The following is a 23360-nucleotide window of genomic DNA, read 5'->3' on the forward strand; positions in this document are numbered from 1 at the left end:
GCTGAAGGACAGAGCTCCTAGGGCTGTGGGCAGTGGGGCAGGGTCTAGTTGGAGGCCTGTGGCCAGTGGTGTTCCCCAGGGGTCAGTGCTGGGGCCGGTCTTGTTCAACATCTTCATCAGTGACCTGCGTGAAGGGACAGAGTGGACCCTTGGGCAGTTTGCTGCTGATGCAGAACTGGGAGGAGTGGCTGAGACCCCTCAGGCTGTGCTGCCATCCAGGGAGAGCTGGACAGGCAGAGGAGAACCTCATGAAGTGCAGCAAGGGCAAGTGTAGGGTCCTGCACCTGGGGAGGAACAAACCCTGCAGCAGTACAGGTGAGAGTGACCTGCTGGGAAGCAGCTCTGTGGAGAAGGACCTGGGAGTGCTGGGGGACAACAACTTCACCAAGAGTCAGCAATGTGCCCTGGTGGCCAAGTAAAGTGTGGCCAGCAGGTTGAGGGAGGTTCTCCTCCCACTCTGTTCTTGCTCCCCAGTTCGAGAACAGGGAACTTCTGGAGAGAGTCCAGTGGAGGGCCATGAAGATGATTAGAGGACTGCAGCATCTCTCTTACAAGGAGAGGCTGAGAGCCCTGGGGCTGTTTAGTCTGGAAAAGAGCAACTTGAGATGGGATCTGATCAAGATCTAAAGGGTGGAGGTCATGAGGATGGGGCTGGGCTCTCTTCAGTCTCAGCTGAATTTTCCTCTGAGGATAGGACCAGACTGGTGGTTGCTCAGGACAGAGCCCTCTCCCTTCCCTTTGCAGTTGGCTTTGTCAGTTCAGCTGTGAGTCAGTGCCCTGAAACTCTGAGGTGACCTGTTCTGAGGAGGGCTTTTTAACCTGCATTTTGATCAGCCGCTTGGATTAGATCACAGACAACAATTGTTGAATTAATTCAAACTGGGAGAAGGAGGGACAGAAAAGGCATTGAGGAAGGGGAAGGAAGGCAGCTTCTGCTCTGGTTTTGCTGCTGGAAAAATCCATAAGTGGAGTCACTCCTTTAGCAATGAATAACTAAAAACTCTGAAGTTATTTAAATTAGGCTTGGACCAATGTGTGAAGATTGCTTTGCTTTCTCCTCCATTTTTTCTGTGACTAAAGCTACTTAGTTTGCTAAATGGATTTCTCCTTGTGGAGGGCTCTGATTAAAAACCCATTGAGGTGTCCAGCATCCTGGCTTGGATAAGCAATGGTGTGGCCAGCAGGATTAGGGCAGGGATCATCCCTGTGGTGGGTTGAAATTCCCCTCCCACCATTAGCTTCACCAGATCAGCTCAGTTCAGAAGCAAATGGAGCTATATTTACAAGCAGAACTACAGTCTACAATGGAGTGCAATGAATAGATACAAATAGACAGCATTTACAATATTTACAGGGGTTTACAATTAACAGAAACAGCACAAAACCTTCCTGGCCAAAGCCAGGAAAGCTGGCTCTCTGCCTCCTCCCCCCTGTTCAAAGGGAAGAAAGAGAAAAGCAGCAGAGATGATGTTAGACGTAGCCCCAGGGCAGCACGCAGGTTGTTATCTCCCCCGTGAAGGAAGCAAGAAGAGAAGCAGAACACCCTGCGAGAGTGCTGGAGATTGTTTGGAGAAGTAAATCTTGAGGGACACATCCCTCCAATGGAATCATTTAGAATGATCATTATTTTCCTTTTTACACCCACTAGTGATGTATTTACATTCTTACTACTTTCTGCTCAAGATCTGTGAAAAATTTTAAAGGCATAGCCCTAAACCCAGCACAATCCCCCTCTGCTTGGCACTGGTGAGGCTGCACCTTGAATCCTGGGTTCAGTTCTGGGCCCCACACTCCAAGAGGGACATTGAGGGGTTGGAGCAGGTTCAGAGAAGGGCAGAAAAGCTGGGGAAGGGTCTGGAGAATAGGGGAGGAGCAGCTGAGGGAGGGGAGCCATTAGTGTAGAGAAGAGGAGTCTGAGGAGAGACCTCATTGCTCTCTACAGCTCCCTGAGAGGAGGTTGCAGTGAGGTGGGGGTTGGGCTCTTCTCTCAAGTAACAAAAGGAAACTGCCTCAGGTTGTCCCAGGGGAGATTTAGGTTGGACATGAAGTACAATTTCTTCCCCAGAAAGGGTTGTCAAGCCCATGCTGACCTGGACAGTGGTGGAGTCCCCATTCCTGGAGGGATTTAAAAGCTGTGTAGATGTAGTGCTGAGGGCCAAGGTTTAGTGGTGACCTGACAGTGTTAAAGTTTGATTGGACTCAATGATCTTGGAGGTCTTTCCAAGCTGAATGGTTCTGTGATTCTAGAACAGATTCCACTGAGATGTGACTGAAGTCTGTTCACATCTCTGCTTTTGTTGCCCTGCACAAGTCCCAAAGCAGAGTTGTTAAACAGTTGTATTGGGGTTGCAGGAGCACCTCTGTGATGGTGATGCATGGCTTGGGGGTTCCTGCAGGCCAGGGGCCCTTTCTGCTGAGGGTCACTGCTCCATTGGTTTTGAGGCAGTTACCCCAGGAACCCTTCTGTAAACTGCACCAGGGAAATACTTAAGCTTGAAGTCCTTGCCAGTCTTTCTGGAGGCAGTGTGGGGGAGGAAGGGGGCAGAGGGGGTGTTGTAATCACAGCCTGCCTCCACCAAAGGGCTGGTAAAGGGCTGATGCCCTGGGCAGCTGTGACGAGGCAGTGAGTGGGGGCTGAGAGTGAACAGCTCCCTTGAATTGGGTTGGATTTAGGACAGCCTTTGACTCTCCCTGGCAGAGCAGAAGCTGGATTGAACCCCAGAACAGTATCAGACTGAAGTGTTGGACTCCTTTAGCAGCTGAGTGGTTAACTGGGTGATGTCTGCTAGAGGAATGGTTAGAACTCTGATGTATTCATCCCTGTGGCAGATGTGCTCACTGGGTTCTTCAGCCCAAGGGAAGCAGGGTGTGTAGTGCAGTGGGAATGTGTTCAGAAGTAATCCTCCCCCAGCCCAAAATGCCCTTCCCTTCACAGGGTGGGTGGCCATGGACTGGGCTGTGAAACCTTCTCCCTTCAACATGAGATCTGTGTGGTTTCTGCTCGCTGATTACATCTTGTATTTGAAGGTCTCCTCCTGAGGCAATGTATAAAGCAGAGCTTCCTTTTGACTAAACTGTTCTTTTCTGTCCATTTCAGATGATCTAATTCTTTCAGAAGATGTTGGGGCAAGTATCTTCAATGGGCAGAAGAAGGTTCTCTACTATGCTGATGCCCTGACAGAAATAGCTTTTGTTGTCCCATCTCCTGTGGAGTCCCTAAGTAAGAGCCCTGTGTGCATGCTGTGTACAAACCCAGTGACAGTTTTTGTTAGAGAGGGTTTTTTTCAGAAGCAGAACCTAGATCAGCCTGGAGAAGACTCCAGGGGGACCTCAGAGCTGCTTTCCAGTACCTGAAGGGATCCTGCAGGAAGGCTGCAGAGGGACGTTTCATGAGGGTGTCTAGAGACAGGACAAGGGGGAATGGTTTGAAGCTGACTGGGTTAGACTGGAGCTGAGGAAGGAGTTCTTTGGTACAAGGGTGGGGAGACTCTGGAACAGGCTGCCCAGGGAGGCTATGGATGCTCCCTCCCTGAAGGTGTTCAAGGCCAGGTTGGATGAGGCCTTGAACAATGTGGGCTGGTGGGAGGTGTCCTTGCCTATGGCAGGGATTGGAACCCAACCCATTCTAGGATTCTATGAACTGGTGATTCTTCTCTTTTTGTCTCTCCCATCGTGGAGCCCATGGAGGGGCAATGTGCAGAGCTGCTGTGCAGGTGAGCACCAACTGCCACAACATCTAAAGTCAGCACACTCAAGTCAGCATGTAAATGTTCTCTGCAGTGAAAGGGCTGTGAGGAAATGCTAGCCATAGGAAGGAGACTATTCCTTAGGGAATGGCTTGGACACTTATAAATCTGTAGGGAGGGCTTTCAGTGCAGCCTGTGTCTGGAGTAACTGGCAGCTGCCCACTGCTGGATTCTCTTCCTGCTTTGAGTGCTGTGCTGGCTTGACCCTAAATCTGTTGATGTTTAGATCTAAAACCTTACAGCTTGGTTTAGTTTCCAACCCTTGCACATTGATGACAGCTTCAGGGTTGGGCAGAACAAAAGAGAAGTTCTTCCCTCTCCTTCTACCTTCCAGCTGATTCCCTGGACAGCAATACCTCTGACCAGGAGAGCGACTCCAACATGGATCTGCTGCCAGGAATATCCAAGCAGCAGTCCCTGACACTGGAACTCTTCCCCAATCACACAGACAATCTCAACCCCTCCCAGCGGGTAAGGCACGGCCTGCTACCAAAAAGGCCTTTTTTCCCCTCCCCTTCTCCCCCCTCCGTTCTCTTTTTCCTTCTCCCCCCTCCGTTCTCTTTTTCCTTCTCCCCCCTCCGTTCTCTTTTTCCTTCTCCCCCCTCCGTTCTCTTTTTCCTTCTCCCCCCCTCCGTTCTCTTTTTCCTTCTCCCCCCCTCCGTTCTCTTTTTCCTTCTCCCCCCCCTCCGTTCTCTTTTTCCTTCTCCCCCCCCTCCGTTCTCTTTTTCCTTCTCCCCCCCCTCCGTTCTCTTTTTCCTTCTCCCCCCTCCGTTCTCTTTTTCCTTCTCCCCCCCTCCGTTCTCTTTTTCCTTCTCCCCCCCTCCGTTCTCTTTTTCCTTCTCCCCCCCTCCGTTCTCTTTTTCCTTCTCCCCCCCTCCGTTCTCTTTTTCCTTCTCCCCCCCTCCGTTCTCTTTTTCCTTCTCCCCCCCTCCGTTCTCTTTTTCCTTCTCCCCCCCTCCGTTCTCTTTTTCCTTCTCCCCCCCTCCGTTCTCTTTTTCCTTCTCCCCCCCTCCGTTCTCTTTTTCCTTCTCCCCCCCTCCGTTCCTTTTCCTTCTCCCCCCTCCGTTCTCTTTTCCTTCTCCCCCCTCCTTCTCTTTTCCTTCTCCCCCCCTCCGTTCTCTTTTTCCTTCTCCCCCCCTCCTTCTCTTTTTCCTTCTCCCCCCTCCGTTCTCTTTTCCTTCTCCCCTCCTTCTCTTTCCTTCTCCCCCCCTCCGTTCTCTTCTTTCCTTCCTTCCCTCCCCTCCTTCTCTTCTTTCCTTCTCCCCCCTCCTTCTCTTTTCCTTCTCCCCCCTCCGTTCTCTTTTTCCTTCTCCCCCCTCCTTCTCTTCTTCCTTCTCCTCCCTCCGTTCTCTTTTCCTTCTCCCCCCCTCCGTTCTCTTTTTCCTTCTCCCCCCTCCTTCTCTTCCTCTCCTCCTTCCTTTCCTTCTCCCCCCTCCCTTCTCTTTTCCTTCTCCCCCCTCCTCCTTCTCTTTTTCCTTCTCCCCCCCTCCGTTCTCTTTTTCCTTCTCCCTCCCCTCCTTCTCTTTTCCTTCTCCCCCCCTCCTCCTTCTCTTTTTCCTTCTCCCCCCCCTCCTTCTCTTTTTCCTTCTCCCCCCCTCCGTTCTCTTTTTCCTTCTCCCCCCCCTCCGTTCTCTTTTTCCTTCTCCCCCCCCTCCGTTCTCTTTTTCCTTCTCCCCCCCTCCGTTCTCTTTTTCCTTCTCCCCCCCCTCCGTTCTCTTTTTCCTTCTCCCCCCCTCCGTTCTCTTTTCCTTCTCCCCCCCCTCCGTTCTCTTTTTCCTTCTCCCCCCCTCCGTTCTCTTCCTTCTCCCCCCTCCTTCTCTTTTCCTTCTCCCCCCCTCCTTCTCTTTTTCCTTCTCCCCCCCCTCCGTTCTCTTTTTCCTTCTCCCCCCCCTCTCCTTCTCCCTCCTCTCTTTTCCTTCTCCCCCCCCTCCTTCTCTTTTCCTTCTCCCCCCCTCCTTCTCTTTTCCTTCTCCCCCCCCTCCGTTCTCTTTTTCCTTCTCCCCCCCCTCTCCTTCTCCTCTCTCTTTTTCCTTCTCCCCCCCCTCCGTTCTCTTTTTCCTTCTCCCCCCCCTCCCCGTTCTCTTTTTCCTTCTCCCCCCCCCCCGTTCTCTTTTTCCTTCTCCCCCCCCCCGTTCTCTTTTTCCTTCTCCCCCCCCCTCCGTTCTCTTTTTCCTTCTCCCCCCCCCTCCGTTCTCTTTTTCCTTCTCCCCCCCCCTCCGTTCTCTTTTTCCTTCTCCCCCCCCTCCGTTCTCTTTTTCCTTCTCCCCCCCCCTCCGTTCTCTTTTTCCTTCTCCCCCCCCCTCCGTTCTCTTTTTCCTTCTCCCCCCCCTCCGTTCTCTTTTTCCTTCCCCCCCCGCTCCGTTCTCTTTTTCCTTCCCCCCCCCTCCGTTCTCTTTTTCCTTCCCCCCCCCTCCGTTCTCTTTTTCCTTCTCCCCCCCCCCCCCGTTCTCTTTTTCCTTCTCCCCCCCCCCTCCGTTCTCTTTTTCCTTCTCCCCCCCCCCCTCCGTTCTCTTTTTCCTTCTCCCCCCCCCCCCTCCGTTCTCTTTTTCCTTCTCCCCCCCCCCGTGCTCTTTCCTTCCTCATTTTTCCTTTCCAGAGGCACACTGGCAGTGCTGCATACTGGTTTTACAGTGTATGGTTTGGGTTCTTAGCCGTTCATCTTTACCTTTGGTCCTCCCAGACTTGCACCCGCAGCAGGAGATGACATCAATTACATATCAACCCCAAACATGCCAAGTGGTTGCACTCTGCATGTTACACTCCTGAGATGCATGCAGGAAATATATCTGTAGTCCCTAGGGTAGTTCAGACTCAAACCCATGCCTGGAGGTTGAGGATGAGTTGATGATAGCACTTCTGATACCTCCCCAGGTTGAAATGGTGCCAGTTGAGTCTGAAGTGTGATCTTGCTGTTGTATGGTAGCAGAGCAGAACACCATGAGCTGCTGGTGCTGCTTTCCTCTATGGAATTCACTTCCAAATGGCTATTTAGTTCCTGATTTATCATCTCTGAGAGCAGTAAGAAGAACTTGAACCACTTTTTGAAGACTGACTGCCTTGATTTATGTTGAATGTAAGTCTTGTGCAGACCCAGATGGCTGTTCCTCAGTGGGCAGTTCTACCACACCTCAGTACCTGGCAGGGCCCTGAGGTCTGACAGACCAAGCAGCAGCTGTGGAAGTGCTTGTTGGATACATTGCTGGACTCATGATGTTTGCAACTGCTGCTTTTCCCTTGTGTTCCAAACAGCTCAGTCCTACTTCCAGATCCAAGAGGGTGCCTCAGGGCCGGACCATTCCCCCCATGGGACCTGAAACCAAAGTGTATGTGGTGTGGGTGGAACGCTACGACGACATAGGTGGGTGAGGGCTTTGCTCTTCTCTAACAACAGGGGGAAAACTCTGCTCCATTTCTCTGTGAAATGCTAAATCCTTGTAGCAAACACCTTCAAGGTTCTGAAACTGCTCTTTAATATGGGAGTGGTGGGCCATGGGGTGGGGTACATGGATCAGTGGCATGGAGTTCTGGAGATACTTGAGCTGAAAGGCTGCCATGCACCTCCTTACGGTCAACAGACCAGGCAAGTGTGCACCCTTGGGTTTGAGTTCCCCCCAGCTGCTGTCTCCTCAGAGTGGATCTGTTGTTGTTCTTTCAGAAAAAAAAATACTTCTTTTACCTGCTTCTGTGCTGAAGGGTGCATCATCCTTCTGGTTAGAGTCACAGCAACACAGAACATTAGGGGTTGGAAGGGACCTTGAAAGATCATCCAGTCCAACCCCTCTGCCAGAGCAGCATCACCCAGGGCAGGACACACAGGAACACATCCAAGGAGAGTTTGGAAAGTCTCCAGAGAAGGAGACTCCACAACCTCTCTGAGCAGCCTGCTCCAGGCTCCAGTACCCTCACAGTGACAGAGTTTTCCCTTTTGTTCTCATGGCACCTCCTCTGTTCCAGCTTGCCCTCAGTGCCCCTTGTGCTGTCCTTGGACATCCCTGAGCAGAGCCTGGCTCCAGCCCTGCACATCTTTATCCCCAGCAATGAGGGCAGCCCTCAGGCTCCTCTGCTCCAAGCTCCAAGCCCCAGCTCCCTTAGCCTGGCCTCACAGGAGATGTTCCACTGCCTGCAGCAGCTTTGTGCCTCTGACCTGGACTCTCTCAAGCAGTTCCCTGAGGTCTTTCTTGAGCTGAGGGGCCCAGAACTGGACACAATATTCCAGCTCTCTCCAGGGCAGAGTAGAGGGGCAGGAGAACCTCTCTCGACCTACTCAATGGCAGAAGACCTGCATGGATAAGTAAGGAACTCTTAGTAAAACACTAAAAGAAAAAGGATGTTTACAATATGTGGAAAAAAGGTCTAATCAGTTGGGAGGATTATAGAGATACAGCAGAAAATGTAGAGATGCACCATGGAAAGCCAAGGCTCTCTTGGAACCGAATCTTGCCAAGGGAGTGAAAGAACAAGTAGAGTTTTTCAAAGGAAGAGCAGACAAAAGGTAGGCCCCTGCTGAATGATATGGGAGAGGTGGTAACTGATGATGCAGAGAGATGGTAGAGGTACTGAATGCCTTCTTTGCCTCAGTCTTTACTCCTAAGGCCAGCCCTCAGGAACCTCAGTCTCTAGGAGCAAGGGAGCAGAACTGGAGAGATGTGGACATTCCGCTGGTCAGTCAGGACAGGGTTAGAGATCTCTTATACCATCCCAAGACACACAAATCCATGGGCCCTGATGGCATGTATCCACGAGTGCTGAGAGAGCTGCTAATACTGTTGCTGAACCTCTCTCCATCATCTTTGAAAAGTCCTGGAGAACAGGAGAGGTGCCTCATGACTGGGAGAAAGCAAATGTCAGTCCAGTCTTCACAAAAGGCAAGAAGGAGGACCCAGGCAACTACAGAGCAGTCAGCCTCACCTCCATCCCTGGAAAGATGATGGAGCAGCTCATCCTGGAGGTCATCTCTAACCACATGGAAGACAAGAAGGTTATGAGGAGAAGCCAACATGGATTTACCAATGGGAGATCCTTCCTGACTAATCTGATAGCCTTCTATGAAGTTATGACCAAGTGGGTAGATGAGGGCAGAGCAGTGGATGTCATACATCTTGATTTCAGTAAGGCTTTTGATACTGTCTCCCATAACATCCTCATAGAAAAGCTCAGGAGATCATAGAATCAAGAAGGCTGGAAGAGACCTCAAAGATCATTGAGTCCAACCTGTCACCCTAAACCTCATGACTCTCAAAACCATGGCACCAAGTGCCACGTCCAATCCCCTCTTGACCACCTCCAGGGATGGTGACTCCACCACCTCCCTGGGCAGCACATTCCAATGGCCAACCACTCTGTGAAGAACTTTCTCCTCACCTCCAGCCTAAACCTCCCCTGGCGCAGCTTGAGACTGTGTCCTCTTGTTCTGGTGCTGGTTGCCTGGGAGAAGAGACCAAACCCCTCCTGGCTACAACTTCCCTTCAGGTAGTTGTAGACAGCAATGAGGTCACCCCTGAGCCTTCTCTTCTCCAGGCTAAACAGTCCCAGCTCCCTCAGCCTCTCCTCATAGGGCTTGTGCTCAAGGCCTCTCCCCAGCCTCGTTGCCCTTCTCTGGACATGCTCCAGCAATTCAACATCTTTCCTAAACTGAGGGTCCCACAACTGGACACAGTACTCAAGGTGTGGCCTAACCAGTGCTGTGTACAGGGGTACAATGACCTCCCTGCTCCTGCTGGCCACACTATTCCTGATGCAGGCCAGGATGCCATTGGCTCTCTTGGCCACCTGGGCACACTGCTGGCTCATGTTCAGGCGCCTGTCAACCAGTACCCCCAGGTCCCTTTCCACCTGGCTGCTCTCCAGCCACTCTGACCCCAGCCTGTAGCTCTGCATGGGGTTGTTGTGGCCAAAGTGGAGCACCTGGCACTTGAATTTGTTGAATGCCATCATGTTGGACTCTGCCCATCTGTCCAGCCTGTCAAGGTCCCTCTGCAGAGCCCTTCTACCTTCTAACAGATCAACATCTGCTCCCAGCTTGGTGTCATCTGCAAATTTACTGATGATGGACTCAATCCCCTCATCCAGATCATCAATAAAGATATTGAACAGGATGGGGCCCAGCACTGATCCCTGGGGGACACCACTAGTGACAGGCTGCCAGCTGGATGTGGCACCATTCACCACCACTCTCTGGGCTCTGCCCTCCAGCCAGTTCCTAACCCAGCGCAGAGTGCTGCTGTCCAAGCCACAGGCTGACAGCTTGGCCAGGAGTTTGCTGTGGGGGACAGTGTCAAAGGCCTTGCTGAAGTCCAGGCAGACTACATCCACAGCCTTTCCCACGTCCACCAGGCTGGTCACCTGATCATAGAAGGAGATCAGGTTGGTGAGGCAGGACCTGCCCTTCCTAAATCCATGTTGGCTGGGCCTGATTCCTTGGCCATCCTTCAGGTGCGCAGTGATTGCCCCCAAGACAATCTGGTCCATGATTTTCCCTGGCACTGAGGTCAGGCTGACAGGCCTGTAGTTCCCAGGTTCTTCTGTCCGTCCCTTCTTGTGGATAGGTGTCACATTGGCCAGATTCCAGTCTTCTGGGACCTCTGCAGTGAGCCAGGACTGGTGGAAAATGATGGAGAGAGGCTTGGCCAGCTCATCTGCCAGCTCTTTCAGCACCCTAGGATGAATCCTATCAGGTCCCATGGACTTGTGAATATCCAAGTGACTCAACAAGTCTCAAACTAATTCCACATGGATTTCAGGAGTACAACACTGCTCCTTGACCCCATCAACCAGCTCAGGAGGCCAGTTATCCTGAAGTCCTCCTGCCTTACTGTTGAAAATGGAGGCAAAGAAGGTATTTAGAATCTCAGCCTTCTCCTCATCCTTAGTTACAATGTTACCCTCCACGTCCAATAAAGAGTGGAGGCTGAGATGTGCCATAGATGGCTGTCAGGGGGGTGGGTTGCAAACTGGCTCCACAACAGAGCAAAGAGGGCTGTCAGCAGTGGCACAGAGTCAGCTTGGAGGCCTGTGGCCAGTGGTGTTCCCCAGGGATCAGTCCTGGGCCCAGTTTTGTTCAATATCTTTATCAACAACCTGGCTGAGGGCATTGAGCAAGTTCCTGATAATACAAAACTGGGGGGGCTGACACCCCTCAGGCTGTGCTGCCATCCAGCGTGACCTGGACAGGCTGAGAGCTGGCTGCAGGCAAACCTCAGGAAGGTCAATAAGGACAAGTGCAGGGTCCTGCATCTGGGGAGGAATAACAGCAGGCACCAGGACAGGTTAGAGGCTGTCCTGCTGGAGAGCAGCTCCATGGAGAAAGACCTTGGAGTGCTGGTGGGCAGCAAGTTCTCTATGGAACAAGAATGTGCCCTTGTGGCCAAGACAGCCATTGGGATCCTGGGATGTATCAAGAAAGGTGTCCAGCAGGGCTAGGGAAGTTCTTCTACCTCTCTACTCTGCCCTGTTGAGACCACATCTGGAATATTGTGTCCAGTTTTGGGCCTCCCAGTTCAAGAGAGACAGGGACCTGCTGGAGAGAGTCCAAGGGAGAGCCACAAGGATGATCTGGGGACTTGAGCATCTCCCCTGTGAAGAGAGACTGAGAGCCCTGGGGCTGTTTAGTCTTGAGAAGACTGAGAGGGGATCTGATCAGTGTCTATAAATATCTGAGGGGTGGGGGGCAAGTGGAGGGGGCCAGGCTCTTTTGGGTGGTGCACAGTGATAGGCCAAGGAACAATGGGTTCAAACCTGAACAGAGAAGATTTCACCTCAACATGAGGAGAAACTTCTTTACAGGGAGGGTGAGAGAGCACTGGAACAGGCTCCCCAGGGGGATTGTGGAGTCTCCTTCTCTGGAAACTTTCCAAACCCACCTGGATGCATTCCTGTGCAGACTGCCTTGGGTGACCCGGCTTTGGCAGGTGGGTTGGACTGGATGATTCTTGAGGTCCCTTCCAACCTCTAATGTACTGTGGCACTGTGATACCACAGCCCTTCTGTGGTAGTTTGAGCTTTGAGTTTAGGAGCTCAAATGATAATAGATATAAATTCCTCCCCCTGCCCCTCTCCCTTTTTCCTCGGCAGGGTGGAGAGAGAGAAGAAAGGAAAAAAAAAAAGGGTAGGGGAAAAGGAAAAAAAAAATTGTGAAAGAAATATTCTGAAGTCGGTTTGGAAGTAGGAGGAGTAAATTTTTTCTTTTTTCACAAAAAGGAAAGGAAAAAAATAATTTTTTACATATATATATATATATATATCAGTAAGGGGGGGGGTTCACAGAAGGTGAGGGATGAGGGTAAGTGGGAAAAAATATATACAAATCCAAGCCTGGATGGCCTTGTGTTCCCCTGGATGTCGGTGGATTCAGTTGGGAGAGAGAAAGGGCTCCAGCCACGTGGTCCGGTGCAGGAGACAGTGACAGCAACAGCAGCAGGAAGTCCTCTCGAGCAGACGAGGCAGGAAAAAAGGGCAAAGCAGCAAGATATCCCCCCTTTTATAGGCTTGCTGGACAGGAAGGGGAAGTGGAATAGACCACCTCTGAGTCAGGGGACCACCTTCTCCCAGCAGGGGAGGGGCCAAGCCCTCCCCAGATTAAATTCCTTTTGTCCACCTGTGGCTGGATTCTTCTCAGCCCCATCCAGGATGGGTGTGCCCCAGCACAGTCCACCCCTTCTATTTCACTTCCACTTTCCTGTCACAGTTTCTTTATCCAGTCATGAGCTGTGGTATTAGAGTTCATGTTCATCTTTATGCTGGCTGTGTCTCTCTCTCTCAGGGCAGTCTCTCTTTATCCTGGCTGTGTCTCTCTCAGGGCAGTCCCTCTTTATCCCGGCTGTCTCTCTCTCTCTCAGGGCAGTCTCTCTCTCAGGTGCCAGTTGATGCAGGTGGTGCTTGAGCTGGGCAGGAACGTGGGGAAGAATAAGAGAGAACAGGAAACCATCTTCACCTCTGAAGGGGAGTCAGGAACAGTCTATTGCTGTATGGGAAGCAGGAGCAGGTGTAGGCGAGATGATGCAGAAGTCCTTTTGAGCTGATGCTTGTGTGCAGTGGGTTCATGCTGGATCCTGGACACCAGGTTGTTATCAAACTAGGAGAGAAAACTTACAGTGACTTATAACTATTATACAATGATTAGATTGCATTAATTGGTGTTACCTTCAGAGGCTATACCTTTTCAGCCAACGTCACGTTTCGTTGTGGCACACATTGAATATCCCCAGTCTCTAGCATGACCCAGTATGTGTGACCAGGCCCCTCAGCAGAGACCACCCCTCGGGTTGGTTTGCCCCCACCAACAGCAGGGAAAACCCATACTGATTTTCCTAGTAGGTTTTTCTCATTGATCACAGGAACTCCATCTCCATCCACTGTTTGCAGCAGATTGGACTGGGCAGGACCAGCTTGGTTTACAGACCCTCTGCTATTCACTAACCAAGTGGCCTGAGCTAGATGTCTTTCCCAGTTCCTAAAGGTTCCACCCCCCATGGCTTTTAGAGTGGTCTTCAACAAGCCATTGTAGCGTTCAACCTTCCCTGCAGCTGGTGCATGATATGGATATGGTAAATGCATTCAATCCCATGTTCCTTTGCCCAGTCCCTTGTGAGATGGTTCTTGAAGTGGGTTCCATTGTCCAACTCGATCCTCTCTGGGGTGCCGTGTCTCCACAGGACGTGTCTCTCCAGGCCCAGGATGGTGTTGCGGGCAGTGGCTTGAGGTACTGGGTAGGTTTCCAGCCCCCCTGTACTCGCCTCCACCATGGTCAGTACGTACTGCTTGCCACTGTGAGATTGAGGAAGGGTGATGTAGTCGATCTGCCAGGCCTCTCCGTACTTATACTTTGACCATTTCCCCCCATACCACAAAGGTTTCATGCGCTTAGCCTGTTTTATGGCAGCACAGATGTCACACTCATGAATAACCTGGGAGATGGCTTCCATGGATATGTCCACTGACCTGTCCCGAGCCCACCGGTATGTGGCATCTCTCCCTTGGTAACCTGAAGTGTCTTGGGCCCAGTGAGCTAGGAATAGCTCACCCTTGTGTTCCCAGTCCAAGTCTATCTGGGAGATTTTAGCAGCCAGATCTGCTTGGTGGTTGTGCTGGTGTTCCTCAGTGGCTCTGCTTTTGGGAATGTGTGCATTGATGTGCCGTACCTTTATTGGCAGCCTGTCCAGATGGGCAGCGATGTCTTGTCACAGGTCTGCAGCCCAGATAGCCTTTCATTTCCTCTGCCATCCGTTCTTCCATTCCTTCAGCCACCCCCATAAGGCATTTGCCACCATCCAGGAGTCAGTATATAGGTAAAGCACCGGCCAGTTCTCCCGTTTTGCTATATCCAGGGCCAGCTGGACAGCTTTTACCTCTGCATACTGACTGGATTCGCCTTCTCCATCCCTTGCTTCTGCCACTTGCCTTGTTGGGCTCCAGACAGCTGCCTTCCATCTCCGCTTGCTCCCTACAAGACGGCAAGATCCATCTGTGAATAGAGCATAGCCCTTTTCATTATCAGGGAGGTCATTATATGGGGGAGCCTCCTCAGCACAGGTCACTGTTTTCTCTGGTGGCATCCCAAAGTCAGCATCCTCTGGCCAGTTGGTGATCACTTCTACTATGCCAGGGCGTTCAAAGTTCCCCATTCGAGCTTGCTGAGTTATCAGGGCCATCCATTTACTCCAGGTGGCATCTGTGGCATGATGTGGGGTTGAGCCCATCCCTTTAAACATCCAAGTCAGGACTGGAAGCCTTGGAGCTAAAAGGAGTGGTGAATCAGTCCCAATTACCTCAGAAGCAGCTCGGACTCCCTCATAGGCAGCTAGGATCTCCTTTTCTGTTGCAGTGTAGTTGGCCTCAGAACCTTTGTACCCCTTACTCCAGAAACCTAGGGGCCTGCCCCTTGTCTCACCAGGAGCTTTCTGCCACAAACTCCATGTAGGACCACTCTCACCAGCCGCAGTATACAGCACATTCTTGATCTCTGGCCCAGTTCGAACAGGTCCCAGAGCCATAGCATGGACCACTTCTCATTTTATCTGGTCAAATGCTACCTGTTGCTCAGATCCCCACACAAAACTATTTTTCTTCCGTGTAACATGGAAGAGGGGTTTCACTATTTGACTGTACCCAGGAATGTGCATTTTCCAGAAGCCCACAAGCCCCAAGAAGGATTGTGTCTGTCTCTTACTAGTGGGTTGCACCATAGTGGCTACCTTATTCACCACATCCTGAGGGATGTGGCGACGGCCATCCTTGCCATCGAACTCCCATAAACTGGATCTCTCTGGCAGGCCCTTTTACCTTGCTTCTCTTTATGGCAAAGCCAGCCTCCAACAGGATATCGATTATCCTCTTACCCTTCTCATAGACCTCCTCTGCTGTCTCACCCCATACAATGATGTCATCAATGAACTGCAGGTGCTCAGGGGCTCCACCCTTCTCCAGTACAGTTTGGATCACTTCATGGCAGATGGTGGAACTGTGTTTCCACCCCTGGGGGAGATGATTCCATTGATATTGGACACCTCTCCAGGTGAAAGCAAACTGTGGCCTACATTCTTCTGCAATGGGAATGGAGAAGAAAGCCTTAGCAATGTCTATTGTGGCATACCAGTTGGCTGCCTTCGATTCCAGTTCGTACTGGAGCTCCAACATGTCTGGCACAGCAGCACTCATCGGAGGAGTCACTTCATTCAGGCCACGGTAGTCCACAGTCAATCTCCATTCCCCGTTTGCCTTCCCCACTGGCCACATTGGGCTGTTGAAGGGTGAATGAGCTTTGCTGATGACCTTCTGGCTCTCCAGTCATCGAACCAGTGATGTATGGGGTGCAGAGAGTCTCAGTTGGTCCTGTATTGCCTGCGATGCACTATGTGAGAAGCAATTGGTAACTTCAAATCCTGCACTTTATGGCTGCCAACTACGGAGGAGTCACCTGACAGCTCAGGCATGGCAGACAGCTGTTCCTTGTCTGCAGTCCCTACAGCTGCTACCCCAAATGCCCACTTGTGCCCCTTAGGGTCCTTAAAACATCCCTCCCGCAGAAAGTCAATGCCAAGAATGCAAGGTGCATCTGGACCAGTCACTATGGTGTGCTTTCCCCACTCATTCCCAGTCAGGCTTATCTCAGCCTGCAGTACAGTCAGATCTTGTGAGCCCCCTGTGACCCCTTGAATGGTTATGGGCTCGGTCCCTCTGTAGCTTGATGGTATTAGGGTGCATTGGGCCCCTGTGTCCACCAGAGCTCGGTACTTCAGGGCTTCCGAAGTGCCAGGCCATTTCACAAACACATCCCAGTACACTCTGTTGTCCCTGACCTCCGCCTGGCTGGAGGCAGGGCACCTCTAATGCTGGCGGCGATGCCCGCATTTGTCACAGGGCCCTGTGTTACTGGGAGAAAGGTCTCTTGAACGGGAGGAACCACCCTGGGAAACTGGGGCTGCCCTTCTCCTGGGCGAGTTATTCCCATTGGGGCCACCTTGCAGTTCCCGTACTCGGGCCCAGAGTGCAGAGGTGGGTTGGCCATCCCAGCGGTTCATGTTTTCCCCATGGTCACAGAGAGCTCTCCACAGAGCCACCCTTGACATCCCCTGATTAGCTTGGGGTGATTTCCTAGGGGGAGGAGAATGACGTTTATTCCTGATGGCTGAAACATGGATCCATTCTGATGGAGAAGGTGAAGGGAGAGAAAAGGTGTCATCCCCTTCCTTCAGTTCAGGCTTGGAGGCCTTAATCTCTTTGATGATGTCTTTAGTCATAGCCTCTATGGCTGAGATTACGGGCATGTGACTGACACTGTCCTCATATTCCCTCAGGTCACTAGCAAACTCACCCACAGTTTTAGTACTTCATCCTGTCCAGTCAGAAGCATCCCTCCTAGTGTGTGTGCATATCTTTGAGGGGCACCCTGGGTGAGTTTCTTTACTAAGGACTGTTTCATGGACACCTGATCTGGGTCCAAGGGGAGCTGGCCATTTCCATAGATGATCTCCAGCACAGCCATCTGTCTCAGGTACTGAATGCCCTGTTCCATAGCCGTCCATTTAATTGGGGCCCAAGGCAAATCCTCTCTGGTAGGGTACCTGCGCTTTATAGCATTAGTAATCCGAGCCCAGAGAGTGTGTGTTCCATCGAGTTTTGCTAATTCTTTATCCAAACCAGCATCATGAGACAGGGAGTCTAGAAGCTTTGCCTCCCTCTTATCTAGATCTACAGTTTCTGCACCCTCATCCCAACATTTTAGGGTCCAGTTTAGTATTGTCTCACCCTCTCTCCGTGCATAGTCCAGACAAGTTTGCCTTAATTCTTTTCTGGGCAGAGATGTGATGGTTATGATCTCCTGATCTGAGTCCTCTCCATCTGCTGGTGGGTTCTGAGTTGTGCTGGGTCCTGCTGAGGTGCCTTCTTCACCATCCGTATTTGGAGCTGATTTTTGCATCTTTTTCCTGCGTGTGGTAACTGGTGCTAAGGAAACTACAGGTGGAGGAGCATCAGGGGTTATGTGTGAAGCTGTTGGTGGGGGGTCAGACCCTCGGGGCTGGGCCTCAGGTTTGGCCAGCCTCCATCGGGCTGGACAGCATTCACAGCAGCCAGACCCCTCCCTCCTGTTTTCATAAACATTATCACAGTGCCTGCAGTGCTTACAGCTCTCAGCCTTTGGGCCATTAAGGCTTACAAAAGAATTCCCTAAACCCATTGTCCCTCCACAGATAGCTCTTAATGGGTTGGGGCACCCCCTTCCCCAGGTGGCCAGAGCATGATTATCAAGATTACATTTAAGCCTACAGAACATATTTTTACATAGTCCCATTCTCCTTCAGCAATATTTTTATCCACACGTTTAGTTTCATAATAGGTTTCAGAGAAATTCTTTATGTCAGAAAAGTCTGAGAAGTGCCCACCGCCAGTAAGATTGATGGAATTCAAGAGGTACATGCAAAACTGCATTGGCAGAGTTTTTATCCAGTCAAGCAGCATCTCTATAATTAACCAAAGCACATGGTAAGTCAGTAGTTTATACACATGTGTCCAAAAGATCCAGCCAACAGCCCATCCAAAAACTTGAATCATAAGAGTCTGTAAAACTACTATCTCTACTTCCAAACCCTTCTTTCCCAATCAGGTGTTATTTTCAAGCAAAAGAAAAAAAAATATTATTTCCCAAGCCTCACGTTGGAAGCGCCGAAAGAAATATTGTGGTAGTTTGAGCTTTGAGTTTAGGAGCTCAGATGATAATAGATATAAATTCCTCCCCCAGCCCTTCTCCCTTTTTCCTTGGCAGGGTGGAGAGAGAGAAGAAAGGAAAAAAAAAAGGTAGGGGAAAAGGAAAAAAAAATTGTGAAAGAAATATTCTGAAGTCGGTTTGGAAGTAGGAGGAGTAAATTTTTTCTTTTTTCACAAAAGGGAAAGGAAAAAAAATAATTGTTTATATATATATATCAGTAATAGGGGGGGGTTCACAGAAGGTGAGGGATGAGGGTAAGTGGGAAAAAATATATACAAAACCAAGCCTGGATGGCCTTGTGTTCCCCTGGATGTCGGTGGATTCAGCTGAGAGAGAGAAAGGGCTCCAGCCACATGGTCCGGTGCAGGAGACAGTGACAGCAACAGCAGCAGGAAGTCCTCTCGAGCAGACGAGGCAGGAAAAAAGGGCAGAGCAGCAAGATATCCCCCCTTTTATAGGCTTGCTGGACAGGAAGGGGAAGTGGAATAGACCACCTCTGAGTCAGGGGACCACCTTCTCCCAGCAGCGGAGGGGCTAAAGCCCTCCCCAGATTAAATGTCTTTTGTCCACCTGGGGCTGGGTTCTTCTCAGCCCCATCCAGGATGAGTGTGCCCCAGCACACCTTCTAACCCACCTCAGGATGCCCTTGGCCTTCTTGGCCACAAGAGTACATTGCTGGCTTGTGAGCATCCTTCTGTCCACCAGGACCTCCAGGTTCCTTTTCCCTATGCGGCTTTCTAACATCCCAGCCCCCAAACCTATCCTGATCCTCCTTTGTGATATGCAGTCCAGCTTCTTTTCTGTACCTTTGTTCAGGCAGGGTCCTGCTCCTCATACAACTTCATGTGTCTGAGCTCCTCTCTGACTGTGGGTACTGGCTGACCTAGGAGAGACCCAGCTTTGCCCATCTTGGCCACTCTTTGTCCCCAAGAGCTTCTTGTATGCTGGTTCTAAGCCAGGACCTGGCTTTATCATGGAATCATTTTGTTTAGAAGAGACCTTTTAGGATCAGTTTCTTTAAGGTGAAATCAATCAAGCAGTGCTCAGTGCTGTGTGAGAGCCCTTCCGTACTGACCCAGCCCAGCAGAGGCTGTGACACTGGGCCAGTAGCGAATACTTAGTTCTGGTTTTGATTTCTAATCCTGGTTCCCATTCTGGCAGTAAGAGTGGACCTTAATTAAGCCCTTAGCTCCTCCCAGAAGAAAGCAGCCATCAAGATGATGGAGTCATCAAGATGAAGCTTCCTGCAAAGTGTAGGTGTAAACTCTTGAGATGCCTACCTTGCCTACAGCACATCCTTCAGAGCTTCGCTCGGATCAAGAGGTGGACATCAGGTTCTGCAGCATCACTTCCTTATCCAGATGTTGGCCCAGAAGGTGTTCCCTTAGCTACAGGAGTCTCTCAGCTGCTTCAGTTCCCAAACTGGTGTCCCTGACCTACTTCTTTCTTGGGTGGCAGCCAAAGCCAGCTCTGCAGAAGCAGCAACTGTGCTACACATGCATGTTTCTGCTTGGCTGCTTCTTTCAGCAGCTGTAGGAATCTCCCAAAGCTCTTGAGTCTGGAGATCAAGAAATGAGTTTGTGATCCTCAGTAACTGTGGCAGTTGGACTCGAGGGGGAAAGGGGCATGGAAGGGCTTTTGAGAGTGGCTCCTAGCCCAGAGGCTTTGCCTGATGCCTCTGCCTATGCTTCTGGTATGTCTTTGATCCTGGGCAGTGGCTAAGCTGTCACTTTGTAGTCTAGGCTGTTGCCCTTGTGCCAGCTGTCTGCCTTCCCTCTTGCTGCATCTTGAAGTACTTCCAGGGCCTTCCATGCTCTCGCTCTGCTAGCTTCAGCTTTTGTGTACTCATAATGTCCCAGCTCTGATGTCAAAGGGGCTCTCAATCCTTCCTGCTGGAGGAGGCACCGGCACTGTCTTGCTGTCTAAAATGCATTTTTTGTGGATGATTCTCAACGTCTCTTTCAGTTCTGCCCCTAAGGAAGGTCATGGGAAGTGTCACATTCCTTTCCAGGGATCCAAGTTTCTACTTCCTGCACCTTAATTTTCCAGTTGCTTGTTACCAGAGTTTTAGGTTGTGGTGAGGATCTACAGAGCTTGGAGTTGAGGGCTGCTGTTTGAAGCAGGGCTGAAGGGCACAGAGGATGTGGTGTGGTTTGAAACTGCCAGCACTCTTCTTGAGGCTGATGCCTTGTGGGCAGGTGAAGATGATGTTGAATAATAATTTGAATAATTTGTGATTGAAGTACTTCACCTCCTTCCTGCTTGCACTGTTCCTGTAGAGATTTTAACCTTTGGGACTGAGAGAATTAAGGGTCTGGGCCATGCATTACCTGCTGTGTTGAGCTCAGGATTGGCTGAGGTGTTTCTGCATACCCTGTGAATGCTAAGCTTAAAACCAAACCTGTTCACTGCTGTCAGTATGACAGCAGCAGTGGTGTCAGTGTTGAGCACTGCAAGGGTTTGACCATAGGTAATCTTCCTTTGTACAAAACCAACACAAACAACAACTTTGTTCAGTGCATCCTCTCCTTACAGAAAACTTCCCTCTCCCTGATCTGGTGTCTGAGACCAGCACTGGTGTGGAAACCACAGCCAACAGCAGCACTTCCCTAAGGTAAGGCTGCTCCTGAGAGCTGCTCTTCTGCTTTCTTCAGGACAGCAGCTCAGGCTGCACTTCAGAAGTCATGACTCAAACTGTTTGCATTCTTAAGCTTTCACAGCCCTGCAAACTCTAGGCAGTCAGTTAAAAAAGACAGATTGAGTTTCCTCAGTGGATTTGTTTTACTGGGAAAAGGAAAGAGCTTTTCCTATCACTGCACTTGAAACATAAATTAAGGAACAGAATTCATTTTGAGTCTGTGATTAGCCTCCCTCCTGATTTACTCCCTTGTGAGGCAGTTAAAACACTGCATTTGTGTTGTGAGGCTTAAGACCCTGTCTGCAGGACTCTCCAGCTCTGAGGTGGCAGAAGTTCATGGAAGCAGTACAGCTGATAGAACCCTCTGGAGTCCAGAGGAAGTGCTAAGGAGTGCTGCTGGTTCACTCCAAGGACATCCTTTCAGCCCTTAAAGAGGTCATTTGTCAACTGTAGATTGATTGAAACAATGCTGTAAAACTGATTGAACAGCTGTCGGTTTTCCCTTAAGATCTACCACTCCTGAGAAGGAAGTTCCTGTGATCTTCATCCATCCTTTAAACACTGGCTTGTTCAGGATAAAACTGCAAGGAGCAACTGGGAAATTCAACATGGTTATCCCACTGGTGGATGGGATGATAGTCAGCAGGAGAGCACTAGGTAAGCCAGAGGACATCTCTGGGTGTTATTAGTTTTTTTAGAAACATAATAGTCTGCAAAAGCATGGCCTGGAACCCTTCACTGGGCCTGGCAGAAAGTAAACACACACCTTTGGCAGCAGCAGCAGATGGAACAGGTGATCAGCACTTGGCTGGTGGCCAAGCCAGGCTGCCCTGCCAGCATGGTGGGGAGGAGTTGGAGGGCTGGAACTGGTAGTGGTGGAAGGAAAAGGCAAATGCCTGCTGTTTGGATAAGAGAGGTCAGAAATGTGCCTCTGGTGTGTAGCAGTGAGAGCCAAGGGGCTGGTGCTGGCTGACTGCCAGAGGGCACTGCTGGATCTTTGGCCTGTGCTTCTTGCCCTGTGCCTTCTGTTTTAGGCAGTGGGCAGTGCTCAGATGCTGCAGCAGCTGAGGGTCTTTGTATTGAGCAGAAACACTTCACGGGCTGTCAGCTGTGTGCTGCCTGCCTTGGCCTGTGCTCCTGGGTGGGCACTGGTTCCGGCTTGCTCTCTGTGCCACTATAGCCCCTGAAGTCTCTCCCAGGGAGAGCAATTCACAAGGCAGAGCAGAATGAAGATGCAAACGTTAGGATCCTTGTACACAGCCAGGCAGGCACGGCCCTCCCATGGTGTCCCCTGGGGCCCTAGCTCTCAGTTTGTGTACTGGCTGTCCTGGGTGCTTCCCCACCTGAGTCCTGATCGTATTGCTATAGGTAGCTGCTTGGCTCTGGCAAAGCAGAGGAATCTCTCCCCCTCCTCCAACCAGGTGAGGTTCCCACTGTCTTAGCCCCTTTCTTGCTCATGGTTCACAGCAGTGTCCCCTCACAGGCCTGGGGACCATTGGTTGTCTGGCAGCAGCTACTCAGGAAGCCAAGTTCTTCACTTGGTGGTGCTGAGGTCCCCCGGGGTTGCAGATGGGACAGAACCCAGAGCTGCCTGTAGCTGTGCAGGCAGCCGAGGGGCAGAGGCTGGGTTTTGTCTGACCTCGGCCCCACCGCTCCCCGGCAGGGTTTCTGGTGCGGCAGACGGTGATCAACATCTGCCGCAGGAAGCGGCTGGAGAGCGACTCCTACAACCCGCCCCACGTGCGCCGGAAACAGAAGATCGCAGACATCGTCCACAAGTACCGCAACCGGCAGCTGGAGCCCGAGTTTTACACCTCGCTCTTCCAGGAGGTGGGGCTCCAGAACTGCAACCCCTAGGTCAGATCCTGCCGAGACAACTAGATCAGAGCTTGGTGGCTACGGTAAAGGAAGCAGGTCAACAACAGCGACCGATTTGCTCAGCCCTCTGGAATTCAGGAAATGCGATTCAAGTCAGCAGGTAGCGTGTGGGAGGGACGAGAGGTGAACTAGAACATGCAGCTGGGGTATCCACTTCACTCACTGCTCTCAGAAGATTACTTAATTCCAGTCTTCCTGGATGCTAGCAACATAATCTCTGCTCCTAGCCTTCTACTGCAGACTAATTAGGAACTGTTAAGTGTCTCATTCTAGGAGAGCAGAACAATCAAAACAAAGTCATCTCTGCCTATAAGGACGGAAAACAAACTCCAGACAAACCTGCCTTCAGACATCTCTATACCACCTGGTACAGGAGAAGGTAGCAGGATCTTTCCTTTGAGGAGAGTCTGTTTCAGGGCATTAACTGCCCCTTCAGGAACTGAAGAGACACTTTAGCCCCTTCCAGAGCTCAACAGAAGATCGCTCACTGTTCATAACCAATTTGCGTCCCAAAAGCAAGAGGAGGAAGATTTCTTAGAAACATCAGGCCAAGGTGCAGAACCTTGCAGTTCCCTCCGTGGCTGGGAGTGAGTCCATCTACAGAGGAGGTTTGTCAGGCTGACAGCAAACGGCACCTGAAGTGACCTGAGTGTGCAACAGAAGCTGTTACTGGGTAGAGCTCTTGATTAGACAAAAACAAGGTGAGGACTTTCAGGTCTGTTACAAAACATCACAAATAATTTTAGTAGCTTGATTTTTAATTTTTTTTTAATGCAGTTACTTCATTCACTTGCATCACCTGCTCACTGTTTCCATAGCAAGTGTGAGCATCTCCTGCTTGCCTTCCATTGGACTGAAATGGTTCTGGGGCTGCCTTCTGCTTGGTGTTTATAGCATA

The 23360-nt window shown here is 50.9% G+C and overlaps 1 protein-coding gene across 2 annotated transcripts in view; it reads left to right on the forward strand.

Annotated features, from left to right (window-relative positions):
- Positions 1 to 22872, forward strand: part of RALGAPB (Ral GTPase activating protein non-catalytic subunit beta) — a 77187-nt gene extending 54315 nt beyond the window's left edge. For both annotated transcript variants that reach the window (XM_054392097.1, XM_054392098.1), the window contains exons 24-29: positions 3098 to 3220; positions 4081 to 4217; positions 6996 to 7104; positions 20482 to 20560; positions 21093 to 21241; positions 22248 to 22872. In XM_054392097.1, coding sequence (XP_054248072.1) covers positions 3098 to 3220; positions 4081 to 4217; positions 6996 to 7104; positions 20482 to 20560; positions 21093 to 21241; positions 22248 to 22441 — 791 coding nt within the window. In that variant the 3' untranslated portion in view covers positions 22442 to 22872. The remainder of the gene's footprint in view (positions 1 to 3097; positions 3221 to 4080; positions 4218 to 6995; positions 7105 to 20481; positions 20561 to 21092; positions 21242 to 22247) is intronic.
- The last annotated feature ends 488 nt before the right edge of the window (positions 22873 to 23360 follow it).

This window comes from Indicator indicator, chromosome 24 (assembly GCF_027791375.1).
Source record: "Indicator indicator isolate 239-I01 chromosome 24, UM_Iind_1.1, whole genome shotgun sequence".
In the NCBI taxonomy this organism is placed as follows: Eukaryota; Metazoa; Chordata; class Aves; order Piciformes; family Indicatoridae; genus Indicator; species Indicator indicator.